Below are 26,638 nucleotides of genomic sequence, written 5' to 3'. Positions count from 1 at the left end.
GGTTAGGTTAGGTTGAGTTTGGTTATGTTATGTTATGTTATGTTTGCCATGATTTTTGTTTTAACTTTGTGCAGAATTGAAAGTAGTGTTATCTTATATGTTATTATACGTACGCCTGTATTGTGTAAGTCATCAAAGATAACTTCACGTATAGAGGTTCTTTCTTTATATTAATCTCTGTATTCGCTAAAATATCATATGAGTGAGTGAGTGAGTGAGTGAGTGAGTGAGCGAGTAAGGGCAGGATACTATATATATACTGTACCTGGTAATAGGTGAGCGAGAGAGTCATTAATGATTCACTGATACACCGACACACACACACACACACACACACACACACACACACACACACACACACACACACACACACACACACACAGTAACGACTCATAATGATTACAAAAAAAAGACCTTAAGTAGAAGTAACATTAGGCTGTACTAAAGTGTTTACATTACCATAAGTACAATAATACACAAATTAACATAAACAAACTCTATATACAGTATATAACTCCATATATATCTAAATACATCTAAATAAAATAATTAAAATATATCTAATCTTAATTATACTCAAATAAACTAACTCAAATATCAAGGTAAGTATAGATTTTGAAACGATACTTTATTTTTCTATACAAAGTTCCCAAGACTGATATAGAATCTGGAAATGTTTGATAGGAACAGTTTTAAAATATTTAGGGTGGAGGGCTGTAGTCTCCGACCCTCAGACATGAAAATAACATCTTGATTGACTAAGTTTCATATATAAATTAGGTTGATGCTGTAGCTATCAATTAACCGGAAAGGTGACGTTATTAGTGATGGTGGTGGTAGTGATGGTGGTGATGGTAGTGGTGGTAGTGGTGGTAGTGGTAGTAGTGGTGGTGGTAGTGGTGGTGGTAGTGATGGTGGTGGGAGTAGTAGTAGTGGTGGTACTGGTGGTGGTAATGATAGTAGTGATGGTGATAGTGGCGGGCAGTACAGGTGAGAACCAATAAAGCATGACTCACAATACATCATTACATCACCTGGGCAGATAAAGTAATCTCGAGGTGTGTTAGTAATAGATTTTTTTTTATCAGTAGCTCAGTGGCTTCTACCTCCCTCTCCCCACAATCCGCCCTCCTCTCTCCCCCTTCACTCCCCTTTACCTCTCCTACCCCTTCCTCCCCTTCCCCTATTCCCCCCTCCCCATCAATCACCTATACTTATTGCAGTATCTCTTAACGACTTTCCTCTTTCTCTCTTTTTGCTACTCATTCCCCTTCTGTAAACTGTAGTACTTATGTTTATTTACTAATCATACAAAATTAATTACTAACTAGATTTTCATCCTTTTAATAAGAGAAAATAGCATCCGTTAAATAGTTGTTAAGTTAAGGAAAATTTAATGTCGAAGATAAACAAACTATTAGGGAGACAGGGCAGCAGGTGAGACTAATCAAGGGTGATCAACGTGCTTTCCTCCTCACACGCGCTAACATTATTATTATTATTATTACGTTTATTCCCTCGGACACCATCACACGAGGAGGTAAACAAGAAACAGGTGAAAATGTTGGGACGGCCCACACTTCAGAAGAGACTCTCGACAGACTCACAAATAAAGCTAATTTCGCCAAAACTAATGAGGGTGGATTTGGAGGCTGGTATATTTTTGAAAGGTTGGTCGTCTTCATCTGTTTACAAATGTCTCAGCTGCATGTTATAGATCTATCACTGTTTTTTCAATATACAGAGTGGCCATTAAAGCCCTCGCTTCCATAAGCTACTCAGTCGGTAAACTCATCTGTGATTTAACAGCAAACACAAAGGCCATTAACACGCGAGGTGTTTGTTTACAATGATTTGGCGCCAAGCTCCACCCCCTCACGAATATTTGTAGCCGTTCACAGGTGAGACTTCTTATGTAAGCTCCGCCCCTCTGACGTCATGTGTATTTGTAAATATCCATAAGTTATATTGCTACAGGAGCTCCGCCCCCTCCTTACGTCATCTTCATTTGTAGCCGTTCATATTAATGTTTACTACAGCGTTCCCATCCCTCTAGTATCGGGAAATTTTATAAACATTAACAGCAGATGTCATATTTAACACAACGGGATCCGCCTCTGCTAATTATTCCTGATGCAAGGATAGTTCATTGCTTGTCACACGGTATCTCGCTGCGCCATCTGTCCTGTCAGCAGCCACCAACATTTGTAGACGTTCGTGTGGGCTGTTGCATTGTAAGTCAAAAGAGTGCACAGAGAGAACTCTGTTGGGGGACTTCTCCTCGTCCTAGATTCACGAACACTCATTTAGCCACTCATAGTTGTGCCTACTGAGGTGTGTGGGTGTACAGTCTCTGAGGGGCTCTGGGCTGTATTTGGCAGTGGATGGTATTCTTGCGACACTATTTTGCGACAACGCTGCCTTCATCACTCCAGATTTATAGGCTTATTAATGAAGCCTGTAAGTGCGTCACCAAGACTGTGTTTAACGAATAAGAGGGAAAGATAATGTATATAGTTTTAAATATATAAATAAAACCAAATGCATTCCATATATTACAGCAGTCAAGAAAGATACAAAATCGACCGTGTAACTTAAATCTTACAGCAGTAGGATTTGTTACCAGGGTGTGGGAAAGGCGTGAGAAAGGTGTGGGAGAAGTGTGGAAGAAGCATGGGAGAGGTGTTGGTGAAATGTGGGAGAGGTAAGGAAGAGGCGAAGGAGAGGTGTGGTGGGAAAGGTGGAATGGTACAAATACACATACAAGTACCAATCCAAGTATTTAATGGTCCTTGAGAAAACAATGTATGAAATTAACCCAAATAATCTTGCATGTCATTATTTATTACGGGATTTGAACACGAACAATACAAGAGTCTCACAAAAACAGTCTTGACGCACCCAGATGCTCAGTTACTGTAGGTCGTTATGGACAGATCAAGGTTTCAGCATTAGATATCGGCGTTCCATAGGGTGATTCTTGATACTCATTGTTTTATGTAATAGTCTCAAACAAATAACTACAGAAACAAAAGGCTACAAACAATATATAAAAACTACAGGAATAAATATTAAACAAATAGACTATAAACAAAAGCTATCAAACAAAATCATATACAATAAATTAATGAATCAAACAGTGATAGAACAGAGAACAAAATGAAAATATTGAACTCTACAAAACTAAAGCCTACGAAAAAAACCCAGACCAACGACTACGAAAGCTCTATAACAGCTAATAACTAAATTAAATCTTGCTGGAGATATAGAGAGAATATAACTGAAATATCTATACTAATTATTTAACTGTATGAGGCTCTAGAAAATATAGAAATGAAACAATGACAAATAACTATTAAATCAACTTGAGGATGGAAATAAGCTGTGACCAAGTACTGTCCATCTATAGCTGAGGTTCTATATATCTTTATCAGGCTAGATCAGTAGTACTTTCCGCTGACACCCCTTCTAGTATGGTGACCTTAAGAGGAATGTAGGGGTGACCATAATAATAATAATAATAATAATAATAATAATAATAATAATAATAATAATAATAATAATAATAATAATAATAATAATAATAATAATAATAATAATAATAATAATAATAATAATAATAATAATAAAAATAATAATAATAATAATAATAATAATAATAATAATAATAATAATAATAATAGGCCAAGAAAATCATTGCACACAGTAAGTTGTCAAAGGGCGTTAGCTGAGTGGATACAGTGACTTGCCTTCTGCCTTAAGGTTCATTGGTTCGATCCTAAATCCCCCAGTCAGCTGTGAATGAGTGCTTAACCTTGCAGCTGGGGAAGTGAAGGAGGTAAAGTGTTGTGCCAGGCATACTGAGGCTTAGCATTCAGTGTACTGTATCCACACTGCCCTTACTTTACGGGGACTCCTTGTAATTACCAGTAAATATTAGATATAAATAACCAAACATAATGTGGTAGTTAATTTGTTTTTAATTATGAGCTACAAACACTCATACAGACGTTGGTGTGTGTGTGTGTGTGTGTGTGTGTGTGTGTGTGTGTGTGCACCTATGATTCGGAAGAGCAAATACTGTTGTGTAATGTAAGTTTAGATTGTTGTCTGTGTGTGTGTGTGTGTGTGTCTGGCACAGGTGTATCTCTCACGTCACCCAGGTGTGGTGAGGTGAATGTACAGCTGTGGTTGGTTGTACAAGTGGTATGATGGCATGGAGGTGACTTAGGGTACGTTATTTGAGAGAGAGAGAGAGAGAGAGAGAGAGAGAGAGAGAGAGAGAGAGAGAGAGAGAGAGAGAGAGCACTGACAAACACCATTCTAAACGCAACAGGAAGGAGATATAATACTAAGTCAAAACATTGTGGGAAGGTTACGTCGGCCATCTTATGAGAGCACGACTGTCTCTTGTCACTACTACGTCCTGACGACATAAAACAACACACGAACAAATCACTCAATTTAGGATTATCGAATTACCTGCTTCTAAAACGAACACTTCAGAACACGCAAATGCCAAATCTTTTTTAATCGAACCTCAGCGATCTATATTTTAATTCCTATTCAACAGAACGACCATTTAAGGGCCATCTTAGCCCCCCCACAACAGCGATCGGCTAAATGTTTACGTGGTAGAAAAATCACACATTTAACGTCAGATTGATCCAAAAATTGGGATACGCTGTAGTTCAATTATGTCTTAAATCAGTCAAACAATTTTCGACAAGGAAATTAACCTGTGAGTTTCCAACAGATGTATGTGTGTGTGTGTGTGTGTGTGTGTGTGTGAAGTTCTCGGGAAATCCCAGTGCAAGGTCACCTCCAAGTTGGCGACGGAGTGAAAGGAGGTGACAGCGGAGGGCAGCAGGTTGTTGTGTCTCCACTGAGGGTAGATGGTACAAACTGTTGATACACTGTGATCATAAACCACCGCACAGGACACCAAGATGTTTGTGGTAGTGTGGTGGTGTTGGTGTACCTCAGGGAAGCCGTTGGGGAAAAAGGCTTGATAAAGGAGGGAGTAAGGAAGGGAGGAAGGAAGGGGGGAGGGTGAGAGAAAAGAGGGAGGTAAGATACAAATGAGGATGAGGATGTAGAGGCAGTGTCGTTGAGGTGTGCCGCCGTGCCAGAACCATTAAAAAACCTCCGCCACTGAGCAATATGTTGAATGATGACTTACTATCACTGAAGAACAAAAAAAAAAAAAGGTTACAAAAGAGACGACTTGATAAATGAGCTGAAGATGTCTATTTTTATTTACGTTGGAAATAATAATCTGGTACAAGTGTTGGGGGGAGAGAGGTGGAAGGGAGTGGGTGGATGACTCAAGTGTTTGACTGTCTTCTCCAGATTATTATTTCTAGCACTTACAAAGTAGTGATAAAAGATTAAAACTTGAGAGCCAGCATGGTTAAGTGAACATACTGTGTGTGTGTGTGTGTGTGTGTGTGTGTGGTGGAGACAATGTTGGTGGTGATGGTGGATATAGATGGTGGTGGTGATGTTGGTGGTGATGGAGGCAATGTTGGTGGTGGTGATGGTGGATATAGTGATGGTGGTGGTGATGGTGGTGGTGATGGAGGCAATGTTGGTGGTGGTCATGGTGGATATAGTGATGGTGGTGGTGATGGAGGCAATGTTGGTGGTTGGTGATGGTGAAATTGGTGGTAGTGATGGGGGTGGTGGTGGTGATGGTGAAATTGGTGGTAGTGATGGGGGTGGTGGCGGTGATGGAGGTGGTGTTAGTGGTGGAGGTGGTGGTAGTGGTGGAGGCGGTGTTAGTGGTGGAGGTGGTGGTAGTGGTGGAGGTGATGGTGGGTAGAGACCGTGGCACGTGTGATGACGGGCGTGGCACTGTGGCACTCACCGCCCCCTCCCACCCCACCCACCCATCCACTCCAACTCAACCTCTTAAACGGCCCTGGCACCATAGCGGGCCGCCCGTGGCACTCACCTGCCCCCTCCCACCACTGTTGGTGCCCTCTACCACATCCTCTACCGGAGTCAGTCACGAGCACGTCGTGGTGGTGACCAGAGTGTATCTTCGTCCCTTCACCAACACCCACAAGTATGCCGGTAAGTCACACTCTGCCAGTCTGTGATACTGACGTGAGAACCAACCAAGTGAAGCGTCCACAGAAACACCAGAGTCACTCACTACCTTGACCGTCACCATGTCGATGACAGACCCTGACGCTGCCTGTCATACTTGACATCATCAGTACACAAGTGGCATGCCATAACACCACCTAATAAACAACGAAGTTGCCGCACAACCAAATGGGACGTAATAGCCTCACACTGACAGTATCTGCCCTCACACCAGACACCCTGGAAACACGCCTCTCGTGACCACCACAGTGTGGCCTTGGGAGGCAGCTATCTTCTGCTCCTGTCACCTGCTGCAGCTATCTTGTCTAATGTGTACTGATGAGTGTCTCGAATATGAGAGACATTGTGAGGTGTGTGCACGCAGGTCGTCGAGAGCTACACTGCGTCTTGAAACATTAATGTATACCTGGTCCCCCACCCTCCCCCAACGGTACCACCAGAGCAGGCAAATTTGTATCATGTGTGTTGATGAGGGGCACACCTGTACTCCTTACAGCTGTAGTTCTGTAGTTTGAGGGTAATTATGGCACATTTCTCTAAATCGTACCACTTTCTATACTCTATTTGGAAAGCGTAGAATGATTAACCTTAAACTACCGACCTGAAACTGTGATCACGTGACACAGGTATAACACAAGTACAGTCACTTCATAAAACATTATACGAATTTATCATAACAGGTACTACCAGCAGCCACCGTGGTCAGGACACAGGTGTGCACTGGACTACAGGGATATGGTAACCTTTGTTTTGAGTGGGTGAGGCGGGTGTTTAGCTGGGACTGTTGGATGGCGTTAAGTAATAGATGATATGATGTATTATTTGTTGTCACTATATATAGAATAGACACACACACACACACACACACACACACACACACACAAACTAAATATACATATACATTAGGAGTCATAATAAAGGTGTGGTGTAGGAGGGAGCGACCGTAATAACCTGACGCACTTAGGTACTGGCGCCACACTGCTGACTAACAGGAAGTTGTCGTGTGTGACAAGACACTTCCTGTAAATAACACCCACGTAGTTGCTGGTGACTCAACAACACAACTATACAGTGATTCATACTGTAACAAACAGAGGTACAGTGATACATAACAGAGATACAGGTTCACTCACAGACTGTACACATTGGCTGAGGTAGTAAGTAGGCAAAGGTACAACGATAGATGAGGTAGTCGATCAATACGGTAGACTCTTACACATACAGTACTCACTAAGACTCGTACCGTAAAGCAACAATCAATAGCCGGACGTTCTTCACCTGTAATAACTCGATTGTGGAACCTGTGCCTGACGAACATTCACGAGATCTCAGGTCTGGCTGTGGCTGTTTATTTTGTATACGAACATATTCCTTACTCTCACGCGTACAGCTGGAAAGATATCGATAGTTTGTGTGTGTGTTGACAAAAGCATCCGAATAGATTAGCAAACAAAACACCACACGTTCCATAAGGTTGTTACGCAATGTAAGCAGGGGGTGTTGAAGACCTTGGAATGCCGGGGTTATAAATAGTCTCCTGGGTGATAAATTTACAACCCGGAATTATTATACTTCAATCTGTTTAAACAACTCGGCAACTTTGATTTACATTGTTTATCATCTTTTGTATATGAGGTGTTTACCGGCAATATTTCTCGTACATTGCCTCTCTCTCTAGTAGCCGACTTCCCGCGTATTATTTCTCCCGACAACATTTCCAGCGGTTTGACTTCCACACTTGTATAATCTGCTCCTTATTATTATTTTTTTTTCTGTGTATTATCATCATGATATTTAATATGTATTATCTCTCGTCAATATTCCTGAGTGTTATCTCCTATAGTATTTACTGCACATTATCTCCTGTCCACTACTTCCCGTCTATAGTTATCAAATGTTACCCGCGCATTGTTTCCCGTCAGTAAAGACCACCTGCTCAGTGTTTATGTTTGAGCTTGACAAGGCCACACGGCGCCGCCAAGTGATGCCTTCATAAACGTTGCTAACCACCATATTCTCACACACTCTTTTTTCACAACCATCACAGAGAGCTCTTCCAGAAAAGTTACATATGCAGGGTGACAAGTGCCAACCAGTCTCTCCCTCCTCTTCCTCTTCTTCTTCCTATTCTTCTTCCTCCTCTGCCTCCCCCTTCTCCCCTCCCAACCCCCCCTCTCCTCCTCCTCCACCTCCTCCAGTTTTTAGAGGGTTGCGTTCATTTCCTCTTTGGCAACCGCTGGTGAAGACGCTGCCAAGTTTAGCCAATCCCCGACGCCCGACAGAGTTTACTCTTTACTGAAATGGGAAAGTCCGATTCTAGCGAAGAGGATATGGGAGGGTATGGGAGGGGTGGAGGTGATTTATGTGAGGGTATGGGAGGACATGGGGAGGATAAAGGTACAGATGGGGAAACGAGTGGAACGGTTAAGATAAGGAAAGGATAAGGGAAGGGTATGGGAGGAATGGAAGTGAGTATTAGAAGATGGAGGAACCGAGCCAGGTAAACAAACAGATCACAAACCAGAGTCGTTCTTGTGTTTATATAGAAGATGATAAACATTATAGGTTTTGTTTACGTTAAGTTTTATGAAGATTTTTATTAATATGAAGATGTTTATTTGACACACAAGAATGATACGATATTTTTTTTACGATGTTATTCAGTGATTAATGAAATACCGGAAGTCATCAGCTGTTAGTAGGATGTAAACAATAATATTTTATATGGATTACCGCCGTGAAAGTGGAAACAGTACAATAGATTAAAGAACTATATCGGCACTGAACTCGATCACCTTTCACTTCCTCAGCTGTCAAATTAGGTACTGTATATGCATTTTTCATTGACCAATTACTAGTTGCCATTGAGGGTTAGTTTAGGTTAGGTTAGGATACGTGAAGTTGGGTCTGATATCGTCAAGGTTAGCTGAGGTCAAAGTTAACTTAGGACAAGATAATAAACTTTACCCTTACACCTGTGAAAGAAAACCCACTTGCGTGTCTATATGAGAGAGAGAGAGAGAGAGAGAGAGAGAGAGAGAGAGAGAGAGAGAGAGAGAGAGAAAACGACCCTCTTCCTTCTTCACCTCCTCTTCCTCCTCCTTCTCTTCCTCCCATTAATTCTTCACTCCCCTCTTATTCTACTTCCTCTTATCCACTTATTCATCACACCCTTATACACCCACCACCATCACCATCATCACCATCATCACCATCATCACCATCATCACCCCACTCCTTTACCTGTGCTGGAACCCTTCTCTTGACTACTCCCCTTCTCTACCTGATAATTACAACAGGCATCTTCAGGTGTTCAGGTGTCATGTTTCTTGTTCATTGTTACTTTTTGTTACTTTTTTGGGGGGGTACACTGATTCTGTTACTTTTCCATATTTTACATTTGTGCCGCTGCTACTTTTTCTACTTAAATCTTATTGCCTACTTTAAAATCCTGACTGTAATCAACACTTACATACACTCTTCCATACTTGCTACTTTACCAAACATTCTCTGCTACTTTAATACTATATTCACACGCCCTTAGGTATCTTAATGACTCGTTCACTTACTACCAATTACATACATACACACATACATACATACATACATACACACATACATACATACATACATACATACACCTCTTAGAGACCTCTTAAGCCCCCTCCCCCCTCCTGACAGCCCCCTTACTTATCTCTAGCTCTCACTTGTCCGCCTACTCCCCTCCCCCCACCCCCCGACTCTCACCTGCCCTCACCTCTGTCTCCAGGGGTGAGGAGGGAAATGTATTGAGAGCTAAAACTGTCGCCTCTCGTCTACACCCCTCCCTACTCTCTCACTACCCCCTCTCACCCCCACCCACACACACACACACACACGTCAACCATGCATGCTTGTCACGCACACACTCATCACCATTCACCCCTACACACACACACACACACACATCAAAGCGCCCACCAACCAACCCACCTATCCACTTACTCATCCACCCATCCGCCTTCTCATCCACCCACCTACCTATTCACCTTTCACAAATACTGCTATCCATGTCCATCATCCGCTTCCACCCACCCACCCATCCACCCATCCACCCATTTACTGGTTGGGTAGGTAGGTGGATAAGGCGGTATCTTTCCCTGATAGATGGAACTCAGTTATCTCGTCTCATATCCACGTCGGTATTTTTATCATCCTCTCAAAGGTTTAGCTCCCTCTACTGTCTGTCTGTTTGTGTGTCTATCTGTTTTCCCTGTCTGTCTTCCTCCTCACACTACAACCACATCGAATAAGCCAATAACAACAATAATAATCGTAGTGTAAGCGTCCAAATCCGGATTATGTAAATACTAAAATCCAGATGAATCCGACAAGCTAAAGACGAACGCGTGTCTTAAATCCGTATTCAACTGTGTATTAAAAAAAACCCGCCAAAAGTGTTGTAGTTGACGTATGAGCCTCCCGTACGTCAGGGATAACGTAAGAGCCTCCCGTACGTCATGAGCAACGTAACCTCCCGTACGTGGACATCTTGACGACGGTAGTGAAGAGTTACGAGAGATCAGGAGAGAGAAGAGGCAATAAATAAATGAAAGAAGAGGAAGGAAAAAAAGTTATTTATGAATGTAGCTTCTCTGGTGCTGGTGGTAGAGGGAGGGAGGGGAGGGAGTTGTGGAGGAGGAAGAGGAGAGGAGAATTGAAGGAGGATATGAAGGAAGAGAAGAAGGAAGAGGGAGGATGATGGAGGGAGAGAGATGGCTGGTTACGAAGGAATAAAGAGGAGAAGAGAGGGAGAGAGTATATAAAGGAAATGGTGAAGGAAGAAAAAAACGTAGGAATAGAGAATGGAAGGAAGAAAAGAAGAAAAGAAGGAAGGAAGGAAGGAAACAGGAAGGGAAGAAGAGAAGGAGAGAAAAAAAAGACAAAAGACTAAAAGAATGGGAAAGAAAGATGGAATGGGAGTGTAGATATAAATATTCCCTCCCATCACCCCGTTAAAACACCCTACACCCAACCTATCAGCCTCACAACCAGGTACACCCTTCTCTACACCTGCTCCCCTCGTCACCTGAAGTGTACCCAGGTCTAGTACACCGAGCCAGGGGCGTGTGTACCATGGGTGTAAAGAGATGTTGCTGAGCGTCGGCAGGTAGAGGTGGAGATGAGGAGAGGAGAGGAGAGGAGAGGAGAGAAAGAGAGGGAAATGGGAGGGGGAGAGAGGAGAGGAGAGGAGAGGAGAGGAGAGGAGGTACTTCACTTTTTAGGAACGGGACTGATGAAGACTGATGTATGCATGTATGTATGTATGTATGTATGTATGTATGTATGTATGTATGTATGTATGTATAAACTAGAGAGTAAGAAGGAAATGGTTAGGAAAATACGAAGAAAATACCCAGAGAGAGAGAGAGAGAGAGAGAGAGAGAGAGAGAGAGAGAGAGAGAGAGAGAGAGAGAGAGGAGGCAGGAAGGGAGAATAAATAGAGGTGAGGGAAGCGGTCAAGAAGAAGGGACTAAGGAGAACAGGACCAGGGGAGAGACAGATAATGACAGGGTGTGGAGGAGGGAGAGAAGACAGGGAACACTATGTGGGATGTAGTAGGTGGTGGTGTCTGTGATGGTGTGGTGTAGTGGCTGTGATGGTGAGGTATATAGTGTAGTGGTGTGTTGATATAGTGTGTGTGGTGTCCTTGGTGTGGTTTTGTGTTAATTATAATGTATGGTACTAGTCATGGTGTGGTCATGGTGTGGTGTTATAGTGTAATTTATTATAGTCATGGTGTGGTCATGTGGTGGTGGTGTTATGTGGTAGTACAATGTGTGTGTTCTCGGTGTGGTACTGTTTAAGATGTGGTAGTGTGGTTCTGGGACATTGAGTAAGTATGGTGGTAGAACGATATTGTGGTATAGTTAACTGTTCAAAGACTCATTATATGGTACCACACCTATACGGTACCACACCTATACGGCACCACACCTATACGGTACCACACCTATACGGTACCACACCTATACGGTACCACACCTATACGGTACCACACCTATACGGTACCACACCTATACGGTACCACACCTATACGGTACCACACCTATAGGTTCACCACAAAACAAACGAAAACAAAACAATATTAGAGTCAGATGTCTGGAATAGCTAATAAACTCACGAGGGACGACACATACATCTGATAGACACACACCTGACACACACACCTGACACACCTGTGCTCTGAAGTTCAAATATGATAAACTGACGGGGAGGGAAGGGGGCGGGGGTATAGGAAGGGGACATGGAGAGAGATGATGAGGAAGAGTAAGAGGAAGGAAGTGATGAAAATGGGAGAGTATAGGAGGGTGAGGGTGAGAGAGAGAGAGAGAGAGAGAGAGAGAGAGAGAGAGAGAGGGTGGGGGGGTGGGGGGATGGACTGAGTTGAGGAAGTCACGTGGGATGTTTGAGGACAGGTGTATGTATTACATGGTGCCCCACTTTTCTATCTCACCTGTACAGCTCATTATCACACAGCAGGTGAGCAAGAAGCACCACCACAGCCACACGTGGACACACTCACACGAACTAAACCCTTCTGATCATGGCTAGATAGATAGATATTAAACAAAATCGTCTTTCAATTTTACATTAATTTAGTTTGTAATGTATGTAGGAAATGAAGGTATGTAATGTATATAGACAGTACAGGTATATAAATAATGTAGATGGACGTTGCAGGTATATTAACAATGATAAACAGAAAAATGACTCGTCCGCGGAGAGCCCACAATGTCATCATATACTTATTTGCAGTAAGATTCACCCAGGCATGATAAACACAGGACGAACACAGGTAGTGGGTATAGTATAAACACTAGAAATGAACACAGGTAGTGGGTATAGCCTCCACACAGCACCCAACACCTGAATGGTAAATTTGGTGAGAGGAAGTATTTTTTGTGTGGAGCTTTGTCATCAAATCGACCATATTCAAATGTGTCTTTGAACTGAGTAATCTTTAATTATTTCACTATTTCGTTCATATGGATTCTTTTAAGTCTTTCTCTTTCCTTGCCTTCTCTTTTGGCGATGAGTAGAGAGATATATTTTTTTTCTCCCTACCGATGTTCACGCACAGTACACGTAGAGTTACAGGACACGACCACCATGCACTCACGTTTGCTCCCCTCCCCCAACGCCTTTTGTTTTTGCAGGACACACGACTCTGGTACGAGGTGTATGTGTGTGTTTGTGTGTGTGTGTCTCTTGTAAACAAACACGGAAGTAGTAACATCCAGCTCATCCTTTCCAGAACCGCAACAAGGAACTAGAACTGGAGGTGATGGCGTGGGTAGAGCAGGTGATGGGGGAGAAGCTTCCTCCAGGTAACTTCGAGGATGTGTTTAAGGACGGCGTCGTGTTGTGTAACCTCATCAACAAGATCCAACCCAACTCCGTCAAGAAGATCCAGACCTCCGGTGGATCCTTTAAGCTTATGGAGAACATACAGAGGTAAGGATCAGCTGTTCCTACACAATCCCCAGAGAGTCCAATGATTATATAAAGTCCCCTAGAAGGATCTACAGGCTGCAGGATGTTATGTGATTAGTGTGTTAATTTATTAAGGTAAACGCCGGTAATGTTTTCAATTAAGATCTAATATTCTATAAACTCAATGAATTAAAAATCGACTGAACTTGGAGACGAATTAATTAACTCTCAGGTGTTGTTGTCATGATTGAAATTACCATGAGAATAATTTTGGTTGGTATAACTTTTCCAATTTAATTTTATGTCTTGTGGGAATTATACACGAAAGATACCTTACAGACAGAGAGAGAGACACAATTTCTAATATGTCCATAGCCATAGTCTGGACACCTATTACAAGTTCTATATTATATAATAGCATCATAAGCATCGTGGTATATTATATTGATTACATTAAAACGATAAGTTGACAAAAGATCCCTTACAAGTTTGCAGCATTAGTTAGTTGTCTGAATTACAAACAGACACAAATATACTTCCTGCACACCCTACCCCCCCCCCTCCCTCTATCCCACTCGTGTATGCTGGTAGACGGGCATACAGAGTCATACTTGATACAACCTATAGCACATGACGAGTAGACGTGGGGTGTGTGAGAGGAGGTGTCTGAGTGTTGAATGTGAAGTTCAGGATGGTTAGACTGAGGTGTGAGGTAATCAGAGTGAGGAACTACCATCTGAAGGTGAGAGATGGAGGTGAGGGTGAGAGAAACAAGATGGAAGTAGGAAGAATGATGACTGAAGGGTAATATGTAGGTGAGTAAGGTGAAGTGGAATGGAGTGAAGTGGAGTGGAGTGGAGCTCACGGTACACCAGGTTACTCCTTCTCCTCCTCCTCCTCCTCCTCCTACTCTGTCTCGACCATTATCACCTAAACCCCATGATCGGTCTTACAGGTTCCAGGAGGCGATCAAGAAGTACGGTGTCCCTCACGAGGAGATCTTCCAGACTGCTGACCTGTTCGAGCGACGTAACATTCATCAAGTGGTTCTCTGTCTCTTCTCCCTTGGCCGCATCGTGAGTACTGACCCACAAACCACACACCACACAGGCAAACGGGGCAGACGGTCACGTGGGGTAGTTAAGTACAGTTAAGTGGGTAGTTAGGCAGGGGGAGATAGTCAAAGTAGGTAGTTAAGTAGTGGATGAAGGTATAAGCACTATTAATGTCTTCACACACACACACACACACACACACACACACACACACACACACACCTTTTAATCAAGCGACATCAATTTAAAAGGACAACGAAGTTCACGTATTGTTTACTTAAATTTACATAAAAAAAGTCATATACGGTGGAGCAAACAGTCATTTAATCGTAATATCTATGGTAAGAATTAACCCCAACACAGCTCGACCCAGACAAACATACGTCGACACGAGCTTAATATGTAAACAGTCAGTAAAGGACGATAATTAAACAAAACATTACGTATATAGGATTAAATGCTTCTTGGTACTCTATTTGAAGATCGGATCTGAACCACAAGGGGGATCAAGTATAAGATGTTATTGGATCTTGAGGGTGACGTTCGGGTTAAGTCTTTTTTAATACAACAACGTAAGGAAATAGAATACCCCCATAAAGCCACTCACTACTATAGACAAATGGCGGCAAGTGTTAAGCTCTGTCGTGTTGTATAGGAAAACTCAACCTCCTTATCATGATACTATGAATGAGGAAGACCTTTAAATGAGGAAAATAAATATTAAAATGTATAGGGATATTAGATAAAGATGGTACTATGGGTAAATGAAGTGAGAGGAAAGTAGAATAAATAATGTTGGAAGTCAAGGGTCGCTGGAGAGAAGGAAAGACACGATAAAGACATCAAGACATCATTACTTCAGGGTAGGATGACACAACCTAGAGCCTGAGAATTTATACAGGTGATGATAACAGTAATTCTATGGTCACTAATGTCACGCCAAAGGTAAATATCTTCAAGGATATAAATAATGAACCAAAAAATATCTCTATTGTAAACATTGAGTCACTTTAATATCCCACAGTTGGTATGACAATTGTTAATTTTAGTCGTGTATAAACTTGCTATTAATCCTCACACCTGTACAACCCACAAACTCCTAAAATAACTTCGTGCCAACTTGAGGCTCCAAAGTGACCTTGTATAAGTGAGGAAGATGCCAGATAAGTGTGTATGTATAAAGTATTCATTTTATCTTTAACTTTAAGATGTAAAAATATTAAACTTCCAAGAAATAACCAATGACAATAATGAATAAAGATGTGAGATAGATATAGGAATGAATAATAGAGGGGAGGGGCGTAAAGGGGAGGGAAGGTATAGTGAGAGAGAGAGAGAGAGAGAGAGAGAGAGAGAGAGAGAGAGAGAGAGAGCACACACGTATATAACATTATGAGGTTGCAGCCGAGTAGATTCTGTCAGAGGAAGGAAATCAAATGATGGTGTATATAGAAGATTAAACATACATACATACATACATACATATACACAAACATACATACACACATGCATACATACATACAGTTTCACATCATCATAGTAAAATGTTATATTGCCTTCACCAGACCCAGAAACACCCGGAGTACAAAGGACCAGCTCTGGGACCCAAGATGGCCGACGAACAGAAGCGGGAATGGGACGAGGATCAGCAGAGGCAGTTGAGGGAGGGACAGATCGGGCTCCAGATGGGTCAGAACAAGGGCGCCACCCAGGCAGGTCAAGGCTCCATGGGTAACACACGTCATATGTAGATAGATAGCAGTAACAGCGCCTCCCCCCTAAAAATGTCCCGAGAGTAACGAGCAACAGCACCAAGCGGCCCCTTCTTCTTCTCGTTCTTCAGCAGCACCAAGAGGCCTTCTTCTCCTTCTTCAGCAGCGTCCAGTGTCCTCTTTATTCTCTTCGTCATCACCAGCAGTGTACAGGATCCCTCTTACTTCAACTATCGCTTGTGCAGCGTCTGGGTGTTGTGCGCTGATGAAGGAACTTAAACAACTAACACGGAAAAAGGACGAGTTCAGCCTACTATCGGGTTATGTAGCTGTTCCTTGACATTGATATCTTGTCTCTTTTATGTCCAAATATGTAGATGTTTCTTTACACGTGTTGATGAGGACCTTGAACTTTTAATCACCCGTTCCATCATGAGAAACTTCACAGACTATACCAACAATAAAGATGAGCTTTTACACTAGAGCTTCAACAATTCCTCTCCTCAGTTCTCTTATCCTCCATCATAAAAAAAAAAACATTCATGTGGAAATCTCAACCAATCACCACAGAACAATCTCAACCAATCACCACAGAACAATCTCAACCAATCACCACTAAGCATTTATAACCCACAAATCATCACAGGAAAAAAAAAATAGCCAAAACAATTTCTCATAGTAAAAACAACAACAAAATCTTCATAATCTTTTTCTACCACCACAGATCATGAGTAAAAGTTTCCACAGATGGAGGTTGTTGCTTCTTATAAACATCGAGGGAAAGAAGGTCGGGACTTACTAATGTACATATTTATATATATATAGTTCCACCATGCAGGAAAATGTTAATCAATGTTATTTTTTTACTTTTTCTTATTCTGTTTCTAATTTAAGTTTGATGGTATTAGTTGAGAGTTAGTTTTAACATCTCATTTGGTTGAGCATAAGACCCGAGGCTTTACGTGGGTATGTTAAAATGTTTACCCGGTCGGTGATCCATCAACACACTGTGCTCCGCCCCGCCTCATGTCCAGTTACAGCCACAGGTGATAATTTAACTCTCTTATCAATATCAAGAGTTTGAAAGCCAATGCTGTTGCTATCATGTTTTTGCTATCATGTCTAAATGCTTGATAACCAACGACTTCGCTGTCATTAATCTCAGAATAAATGGACAATAACATCACCCACTTTGTCAGGGAGTAGAATGTCTTCGCTGGACTAACTGACTGACTGACTGACCATTCCTCTCATCCGGACAGTTAACAGTTACTGGAGTCCTCAAACATATATGATACTAATGCTTAATATCATTCTTTCTCAACTGGTGATGAGAGAACACACCCAGCTACCGTCTTGTCTCGTCCGTTCACCTAACTTTGAAACTTTCATCTAACGGACTCGATTTAACGTATTTAGACCGTTAGTTGGAGGTTTCACATCTAACGGACCCTCGACATAACGGATTCTCCTCTCTTGTTAATTCGTTAAATGGAAGTTTGAAATCTAACGGTTCTCGATTCAACGGACATCATATATATATACAGTACAGAGTATGTAAGGGGGAGTGTTTACTGTATCGTAAGTCTAAATGCGTTTTCATATCACCAGTTAGAAGGATGAACTAAACGGAGACACAACAAGACACGGAGCAGCAACAGTTCAACCTGCCTTCTGCCTCACACAACTGACCCTCCCACCTCCACCCCCCCACCCACAGCCCTCCACCACCCCCAGCCCTCCACCACTGCCCCCAGCCTCCACCACCCCAGCCTCCACCCCCACCCACAGCCCTCCACCACCCCCCACGGTGTTTCATCATCACTTGTGCTCTTCCATGCTTTTGTTTACTATGTCATATAATTCTTTAAATAAATCATGATAAATCAGTCTATATTTACCTTTGCCTATTCCCCCCCCCCACCGCCCCAACTGATGCTGTGATTATAGTGAGTTGAGAAGAGTATTTGATTTCATTACGCTGTCAAACGCTTCTTAACGCAGGTAAATGAAGCTAAATTAAGCTTAACATAGGTAAACAAAGATAAACCCAGCTTAACACAAGTAAACGAAATTAAACCCAGCTTAACACAAGGAAACGAAATTAAACCCAGCTTAACGCAAGGAAACGAAATTAAACCCAGCTTAACACAAGTAAACGAAATTAAACCCAGCTTAACACAAAGAAACGAAATTAAACCCAGCTTAACACAAGGAAACGAAATTCAACCCAGCTTAACGCAAGGAAACGAAATTAAACCCAGCTTAACACAAGTAAACGAAATTAAACCCAGCTTAACACAAAGAAACGAAATTAAACCCAGCTTAACACAAGTAAACGAAATTAAACCCAGCTTAACACAAGGAAACGAAATTAAACCCAGCTTAACACAAGGAAACGAAATTAAACCCAGCTTAACACAAGTAAACGAAATTAAACCCAGCTTAACACAAGTAAACGAAATTAAACCCAGTTGTTGATGACTAACACACACGCGCTTAAGGACATTTATTTAACGTAGTAATGTAAGCTAAGAAGTTATTTGGATTACCTGAAGATTAGACACTCCAGTTAGGTTAGTTTAGGTTAGGTTAGGTTAGGTTAGGTTAGGTTAGGTTAGCTCTAAGGTGTTCAATCATCAGATGACATAAACTAGGGTACCTAATCTTCAGGTGATTCAATTATTTGCCATTTAAATAACCCAAAACTAAAAGGTATACTGATTAATAAAATGAACTCCTGAGTATACACTGAACATACACTGAGTATACTGTACACTGAACTCTCACGGTGGACATTGAGAACATGTAATAAATTATTGACATAGATTAGGCGTATAAAGTGTATTAATTGACCACATTCATCCGTGGTCATTTATATTAATTGACCCATTCATCTGTGGTCATTTAATCTATTTAGAGACTTTTAATGAAGGTAAATGACGGTAATTTAATCAATGACTCTTTCTGTGTGATGTAGCCGGGGATCAGTGCCAGTGTGATTAGCATTACCAAAAAGCTGACATACCTTAATTTGACTCATTTAGATATTAGGGTAATTAACGTGAAAGGTAATTACAGGTGTGTGTGTTTGTGTGTCTTTTCCTGTAGTATAGATTGACAGACAGACAGACAGACAGATAGACAGACAGACAAAGAAACAGGAAGATATTTACCATAATTTAATCAATTTTTATTCATGAGTCTTCATTCTGGGTTGCGTCAGGTAGCTCTCTGAATGCCAATCTTGACTGACGGACTCACTCACTCGTTCACTGAGATAATTTTTTCTTCGTATGTTCACTAATAAATTTCCAAATGTTTTAGAGTAAATGGGAAATATTACTGATTACTGTATTGATCATGGAAATATTACTGGTTCAAGTATTACTGGTGGAAATATCACTTGGGTGGAAATACTACCTAACCTAACCTAACCAAACCTAACCAAACCTAACCTAACCAAACCTAACCAAACCTAACCTAACCTAACCAAACCTAACCAAACCTAACCTATCGTAACTTAAGAGACGCGCCAATGTCTACAATCTCAAGTGACGTCACACAGCGTGGACCAATGAGGAAGCACCTTAAAAAATGGCTCCAGTTTTACGGGGGAAGGATCTGACACACACACACAGGCACATTGTATCCTTCAAGACTTTATCTAACAAGGACAAGGACAGGGGCAAGGTCGGGAGCTGCTGGTATCAGTAAGACGTGAGGGAAGGAAATCATCACATCACAGATTAACTTGTTTATAGTTACGTTTTCTTTCCGGGATAGTGATGATGGTGATGATAGTTGTATTATTATTATTAGTAGTAGTAGTAGTAGGCCTAGTAGTGGTGACGTGAGCTACATGGCCCTGGTAAATTGTGGATTTTCATCACGTTATACAAAAAATATACCCCTCAAAAGAAAAATATATATATATATATATATATATATATATATATATATATATATATATATATATATATATATATATATATATATATATATATATATATGCATATGCATATGAAGATAGAGGCGAGAGGAGAGGGAAGAGGTAGACACAATAGTGAGGAATATGGTGGACATGGGAGCAGGAGAGCGGCCAGTAATGCCGGGGCAGCATCACAGGGCCGGGCCAGGACGAGGGCGGCACGAGCCACTGGGGCGCGATAAGCAACATTCCCAGGCTGATGGCTGGGTAATGAGGAGCGCCGGGGCCGCCCAAGTGGTCATCGCCACCACACACGGCTCCACACAGGCTTTTTGTTGCCGCGAAAACACCCGAGATATACAGGCGGCCGCTATTACATGCATCAGGTGGTTCCCGCCGCTTATTGAACGGTTTCTCCTGGTCCGCCACCCCTGCCCTCCCCCGCCCCACGGTGGCTGGCCAACCCGGGTCATGCTGGCCACGGGGATCCCATGGGGCCACCCCCCCCCCTCACCCTCGCACGCACACAACACTAGCACGCAAACTCCCTATTTCACTCTTCATTCAAGTGATTCCCTGCACGGGTGTATCGATGCTACAGATTCACAAGTAAAATTGGAAAGTATTGGACGATTTGCAGTGTGGGCTGTTCACTCACACACCGCGTCATTTGTGTTACCATCCACAGCGACCATCGGCACACCGGACAAAATACAATTAACTCTATATGGATTTTCAGTCTCATTATTATTTTCTATCTCTTGACCTGTTTCTTTTCCTTTAAAACACCTGAATTTGTACCTCAGTATAGAGACACACCTGCTAATTACTGAGGGTCATCCCGGTGGTACTTTATGATAATTGATATCTTAATGAGGAGGTGAGAACCTGGGACCAGATTAACACCAAGTTTATGAGTGTTGTTGTTGTCGGTGTAAGGGAGCCGTGTTCCACTGAATTCTCTTATTTCCGGACATTAGTATTCACGAGGTTATTGTCCCCTGGTAAGTTATGTCGCTTTCCGGCCCCTCATGAAGCCACTCAGACCCCACACCTCCCGTACAGTATGTTAGCTCCATACGGCCCTGCGCTCACCAGTGTTACGACTTACGATGGAAGGATAATGTTACGACCTGTTGTGCAGTATAAGGAGACTTAACAACCAACTGATACATTAGTGTCTGGGTTTTTTTTTATAATGAGACAAATTAACACTTTATTTCTTTCTCTTTGTGTCTCTTGGTCTCAATTTATCTTTTGACACACACACACACACACACACACACACACACACAAATCCTCAAACCTAACAGATAATGATGACACTCTATACCCCAGTTCCCTTTACAGTAAACTTCCCATGACTACTGACGCAGGAATACATTTAACTCACTGGCTCACTCACTCATGCAACTTCAAACACCACGGCATCTTTCAAGTTTTTTTGCTGAGACTATCGCAACAAAAAGAATACTGTACTGATGAAGGTTACGATGTCTTATTCAGTAAATAGAAAGGTATGTATTGTAATCTGTATTTATTGATGTGTAATGTCTGAGCTAATGTGGACTACGTGCCTAAAAAACCTTAGATGAGAAGTGTATTTAGAAATTATAACATCTACATTATTCCTCTGTTTTTATATGTAGAGTTAATTTAATTGAAAGAGGAAATTACTTTACAAAAATTCGCCTTTGAAAATTATTATATAGTTGATTGTAAACGTTTTATATATCAACAGTTGAGAGTAAAATTATGGAATAGAAAGTTGAAACTATTATCAACATGTGCAGTAAAATGATGGGAACGACACAGTAGTTTGATATGAATTGCGGTGGTTAGGTTAGGTTAGGTTAGGTTAGGTTAGGTTAGGTTAGGTTAGGTTAGGTTAGGTTACAAATGACGCCAATGTGTGTGTGTGTGTACCGAGCGTTTCATTGAAGTGTATCTCAGTGTTGGTAATTGATTAGTTAGATAGATATTCATATTAACATTTATACAGACATGAAAGTTCACATACGTACACATACAATACATACATATACCGACACATACACATAATATATCAACAGTTTTATACACACACACACACACACACACACATCGGTGACGCAAAAGACGTACATTACAAGGCAGTGACGCAGAAAACTCGGGAAGTGACTCAGCGTTGTGGGTCTAGGAGCTGAGAGAGTAAGACAGTGCTTCTCAGAACAAGGAAAACAGTTAAATGTGGCCTTGAAAGTGAGGAAATGGCCCTGGTAACTTGGAAATGGCCTTGGTAACTTGGAAATGGCCCTGGTAACTTGGAAGTGGCCTTGGTAACTTAGAAATGGCCCTGGTAACTTGGAAATGGCCCTGGTAACTTAGAAATGGCCCTGGTAACTTGGAAATGGTCCTGGTAACTTGGAAATGGCCCTGGTAACTTGGAAATGGCCCTAGTAACTTGAAAATGGCCTTGGTAACTTGGAAATGGCTCTGGTAACTTGGGAAATGGTCCTGGTAACTTAGAAATGGTAACTGGTAACTTAGAAATGGTCCTGGTAACTTAGAAATGGCCCTGGTAACTTAAAAATGGCCCTGATAACTTGAAAATGGCCCTGATAACTTGGAAATGGCCCTGGTAACTTGAAAATGGCCCTGATAACTTGGAAATGGCCCTGGTAACTTGGAAATGGTCCTGGCAACTTAGAAATGGCTCTGGTAACTTGAGAATGGCCCTGTTAACTTGGAAATGGCCCTGGTAACTTGGAAATGGCCCTGGTAACTAAAAGAACGTCCCTCTGGCCCTAGAAAGTGGCTATTTAAGGCACTATATACGGGGAGAATAGCTCTTATGTTGCCTTAGAAACGAGAAAAGTGGCCGTTTATGGCCTTGACGACGAGGAAAGTGGCCGCGCTCTCTACTGCTCCTTGGTTGGCGTCACAGTCAGCAGCTGTCTTCTCTGCGGTCTTCAGTTAACAAGTTGAAATACCTAGTGATTACAAATGATCTTCCCGAATTTAAGCATTATATAGAAAAGTAAGATATAGTGTTGAAGAAAAACTCAAAACGTGATATTTTCTGCCTCAACAAGATCAATGTGAACTTCCTGTGTGGCTCTGTTGATATCCAAGCGGGTATTGTTTCCCCTTCATATATTATACTGTATACCACATCACAATGAACAACTTAACAGACTTAAGTACCGTTTAAAGTCAGGAAGATCCTTAATTTTGTAATCACCCAGTATGTCCACCGGAACTAGTAATGTCATAGTCCTCTTACATCCGGATACGTAATCACAAATGACCACAAGCGGATAGTACCTTCTTGGTTGGAGCAGCCACACACCACAATAACTAGCCTGGCCACGGGAGTAATATATAACACACAGAACATGTAATGATAACTTGACCATACATGTAAAGTGAAGTAAAAGGGGTTTTGGTTAATAGTATTTTCTTAGTTATGAAATGAATGTAAAAAGTTGCATGAATTTACCTGGACAGAAGCAATCTTGTTATAACACAGACAGACAGACAGACAGAAATGTATATATAAACAGGAAAAAAACAAACAAACAGACATTAAACAAACCCACGGACATGTGGTAAAAATACAAGACCTTGATGTTTTTAAGCGGAAGTGACATCAACTAGTAGAGGCAGCGGAGCGGGGATCACGTTCTCTCTGTCGTCACCCACCACGGACTACAACCGACGTCAACACAAACAAAAGAAACACCAACAACTGTTATAATGGCAGACAAATCAGTAAAGACTTAAAAAAAAAAAAACCAGTCATAGTAACAGCATTCATAACCCTCACTACAACAATTATAACACAGTGAGAGTAGAATTAACAACCACCAGTAGTAAGAGTAGTGGTAGTAGCAGGAACAATAAAATAGAAGGAAAACCAATATGAACCACTCCATCAGCGTCTCCTACAGTAGTTAACCCATCCCTGGTGACTCAACCCCCGGGCCTTCAGTGGCAATATATAGGTTCTTTGGTTAACCGCATCTTAAGGACGGTGTAAGTAAACCGGGTAAGTCTTACGTTAATGAGGATGTAACGTAATCTGGTCTTAGCTCAGGTAAATAACCCACTATCACCAGTAACGACAATGGTTTGCATCAGTGAACAGGTCTTTGAACACGAGGCAAATTGTGGGGTAAAAATACGAATCAAACCTTTGGTAACTGACCTAACCTTTCCGAACATAAAATAAGTCATAAATTTACGAATGGAGGAAGATAAATCGATTCACTTGTTTGTGTGCAAAATCTGGCGTGTTTATCCACATGATCAGCCTTGACCTATCATGGAAAGGTACTGTGTCACGTGAGAGATCTGGACCAGGGTGAACATATTGAGCATTTTTTGGGGGGTTTTCAGTTGTATTCTAATTCGGTGTTGCTATGAAGGCAAGCACAGATCAGAAATTAAAGAAGACAACCGGATAATTGATTATAATACCAATTTATAATTAGATAAAGCAATTACTTCTTAATGGTGATTTAAGCAGGGGTTTTTTCTCGTGAGTCTAGCACTTTTCCGCTAGTTCTGGCCACAGCTACCATAACACGACTCCGCTTTATTTTAACTATCACGAGTAGCTTTGCTTTATCTTCCTTCATCAGCTAAAATAAAGTAAGCTTGAGTAAATTTAGGTTTTATTTAACGTTAGAAAACCTTAGGTCAGGCTGCTAAATATTTGATTGATGTTTTAAGTGTTTTTACCCCACAGTTTCCCTCGTCTTCAAACTCACACTCACAAGACACACTTACAGTAAGGACTACAACCACACTCTCATACACACTTACACTCATCTATCACACTCTTAACACACACTTACAGTAAACACAAACATTACACTGTACGTTATATCTCAAGGTAGGAAAGTGACCGCATGACTGGCTAGCGTGGTGAGTCAGGTTACACACATGGGAGAGAGAAAACAGAAAAATAATCCAGATAAACAGATAAATAGGGAAGTGTGTGAACTGAGAATAAAGGAGGGAGAGAGAGAGGAAAACAGGGGTGGAAAAGAGGGAGGTAGAGAGGAAAACAAGGGAGGAAGAGAGGAAAGGAGGGAGGTAGGGAGGAAAACAGAGGAGGAAGAGAGGAAAACTTAGGAGGAAGAGAGAAAAACAGGGTAGGAAGAGAGAAAAACAGGAGAGGAAGAGAGGAAAGCCGGGTAGGAAGAGAAGAGGAAGAAAAGAGGAAGATATTTTTGAGTCAGGTCGGGGAAAATTAGTGTAGAAGCAAGTAATTGGATGATATTTTATTGGATGTAATTATGTTGATGATGGTGACTGATGGTGATAATGGTGACTGAGTGTGATGGTGATGATGTTACTGATGGTGATTGATGGTGATGATGGTGACTGATGGTGATAATGGTGACTGAGTGTGATGGTGATGATGTTACTGATGGTGATTGATGGTGATGATGGTGACTGGTGGTGATAATGGTGACTGAGTGTGATGGTGATGATGTTACTGATGGTGATTGATGGTGATGATGGTGATGATGGTGACTTATGGTGTTTTCTCCAGCAAAAGCACTGTACCTGTAGACACCATTGTTTGTACACCTGTTCTGTTTATATACAGTACATTATTTATATACGGTACCTGCTTTGTATATATACATTATACGAGTATACTATCACTATGAACATTGTTTATATACCAGCACTGTCTACTTTATATAGTGTACATACTGTATAAAAGTAAAATTGTATGACGATTTTACTGAATATCTATCTATCTATCTATTTATCTATCTATCTATCTATCTATCTATCAATCTATCTATATATCTATCTATCTATCTATCTATCTATTTATTTATCTATCTATCTATCTATCTATCTATCTATCTATCTATCTATCTATATAACTATCTATCTATCTATCTATTTATTTATTTATTTATCTATCTATCTATCTATCTATCTATCTATCTATCTATCTATCTATCTATCTATCTATCTATATAACGCGGATATGTTGACAGCACCATTTAGAAAAGTCTCCGATATCACGCCTTTAATACGGTACCCGCCCCCCCCCTCACCATACTCTTCACTATTTTCATCATCACCATCGTCATCATCATCATCATCACTACTAGTACCACCTAACACCAGCATCACCATCACCACCAATATCATGATGACCAAAGCAGAGGGAATATGGTGATTGGCAGGAAGAGAGGAGGAGGAGGAGGAGGAAGAAGAGGAGGAGGAAGAAGAAGAGGAGGAAGAAGAGGAAGAGGAAAAACGCCATCACCACTTTCACCAGGATAATGACCAGGGCAGCACGCGGTGATTGGGAGGAGGGGAGGCGGCGAGGGATC

The 26,638-nt window shown here is 41.5% G+C and overlaps 1 protein-coding gene across 1 annotated transcript; it reads left to right on the top strand.

The window, feature by feature from the left end:
* The first annotated feature begins 5,922 nt into the window (after positions 1-5,922).
* Positions 5,923-16,834, top strand: LOC121879013 (muscle-specific protein 20-like). The gene is made up of 4 exons (XM_042385468.1): positions 5,923-6,078; positions 13,412-13,611; positions 14,546-14,666; positions 16,211-16,834. Exons 1-4 carry the CDS (start codon positions 6,073-6,075, stop codon positions 16,394-16,396), a joined length of 513 nt encoding a protein of 170 aa, XP_042241402.1. The 5' UTR covers positions 5,923-6,072; the 3' UTR covers positions 16,397-16,834.
* Positions 16,835-26,638: the final 9,804 nt, after the last annotated feature.

The sequence above is a fragment of the Homarus americanus genome, unplaced genomic scaffold, assembly GCF_018991925.1.
Source record: "Homarus americanus isolate GMGI-L3 unplaced genomic scaffold, GMGI_Hamer_2.0 scaffold4060, whole genome shotgun sequence".
Taxonomy (NCBI): domain Eukaryota; kingdom Metazoa; phylum Arthropoda; class Malacostraca; order Decapoda; family Nephropidae; genus Homarus; species Homarus americanus.
Note: the sequence above shows the minus strand (reverse complement) of the source record. Positions and strands in the feature narration are given on the sequence as shown.

What these genes read in the sequence shown, in the direction of transcription:
- LOC121879013 (XM_042385468.1), top strand. An exon ending in CTTATGGAGAACATACAGAG is followed by an intron (nt 13,612 to 14,545) that starts GTAAGGATCAGC and finishes TCGGTCTTACAG; the next exon opens with GTTCCAGGAGGCGATCAAGA. An exon ending in TCTTCTCCCTTGGCCGCATC is followed by an intron (nt 14,667 to 16,210) that starts GTGAGTACTGAC and finishes TGCCTTCACCAG; the next exon opens with ACCCAGAAACACCCGGAGTA.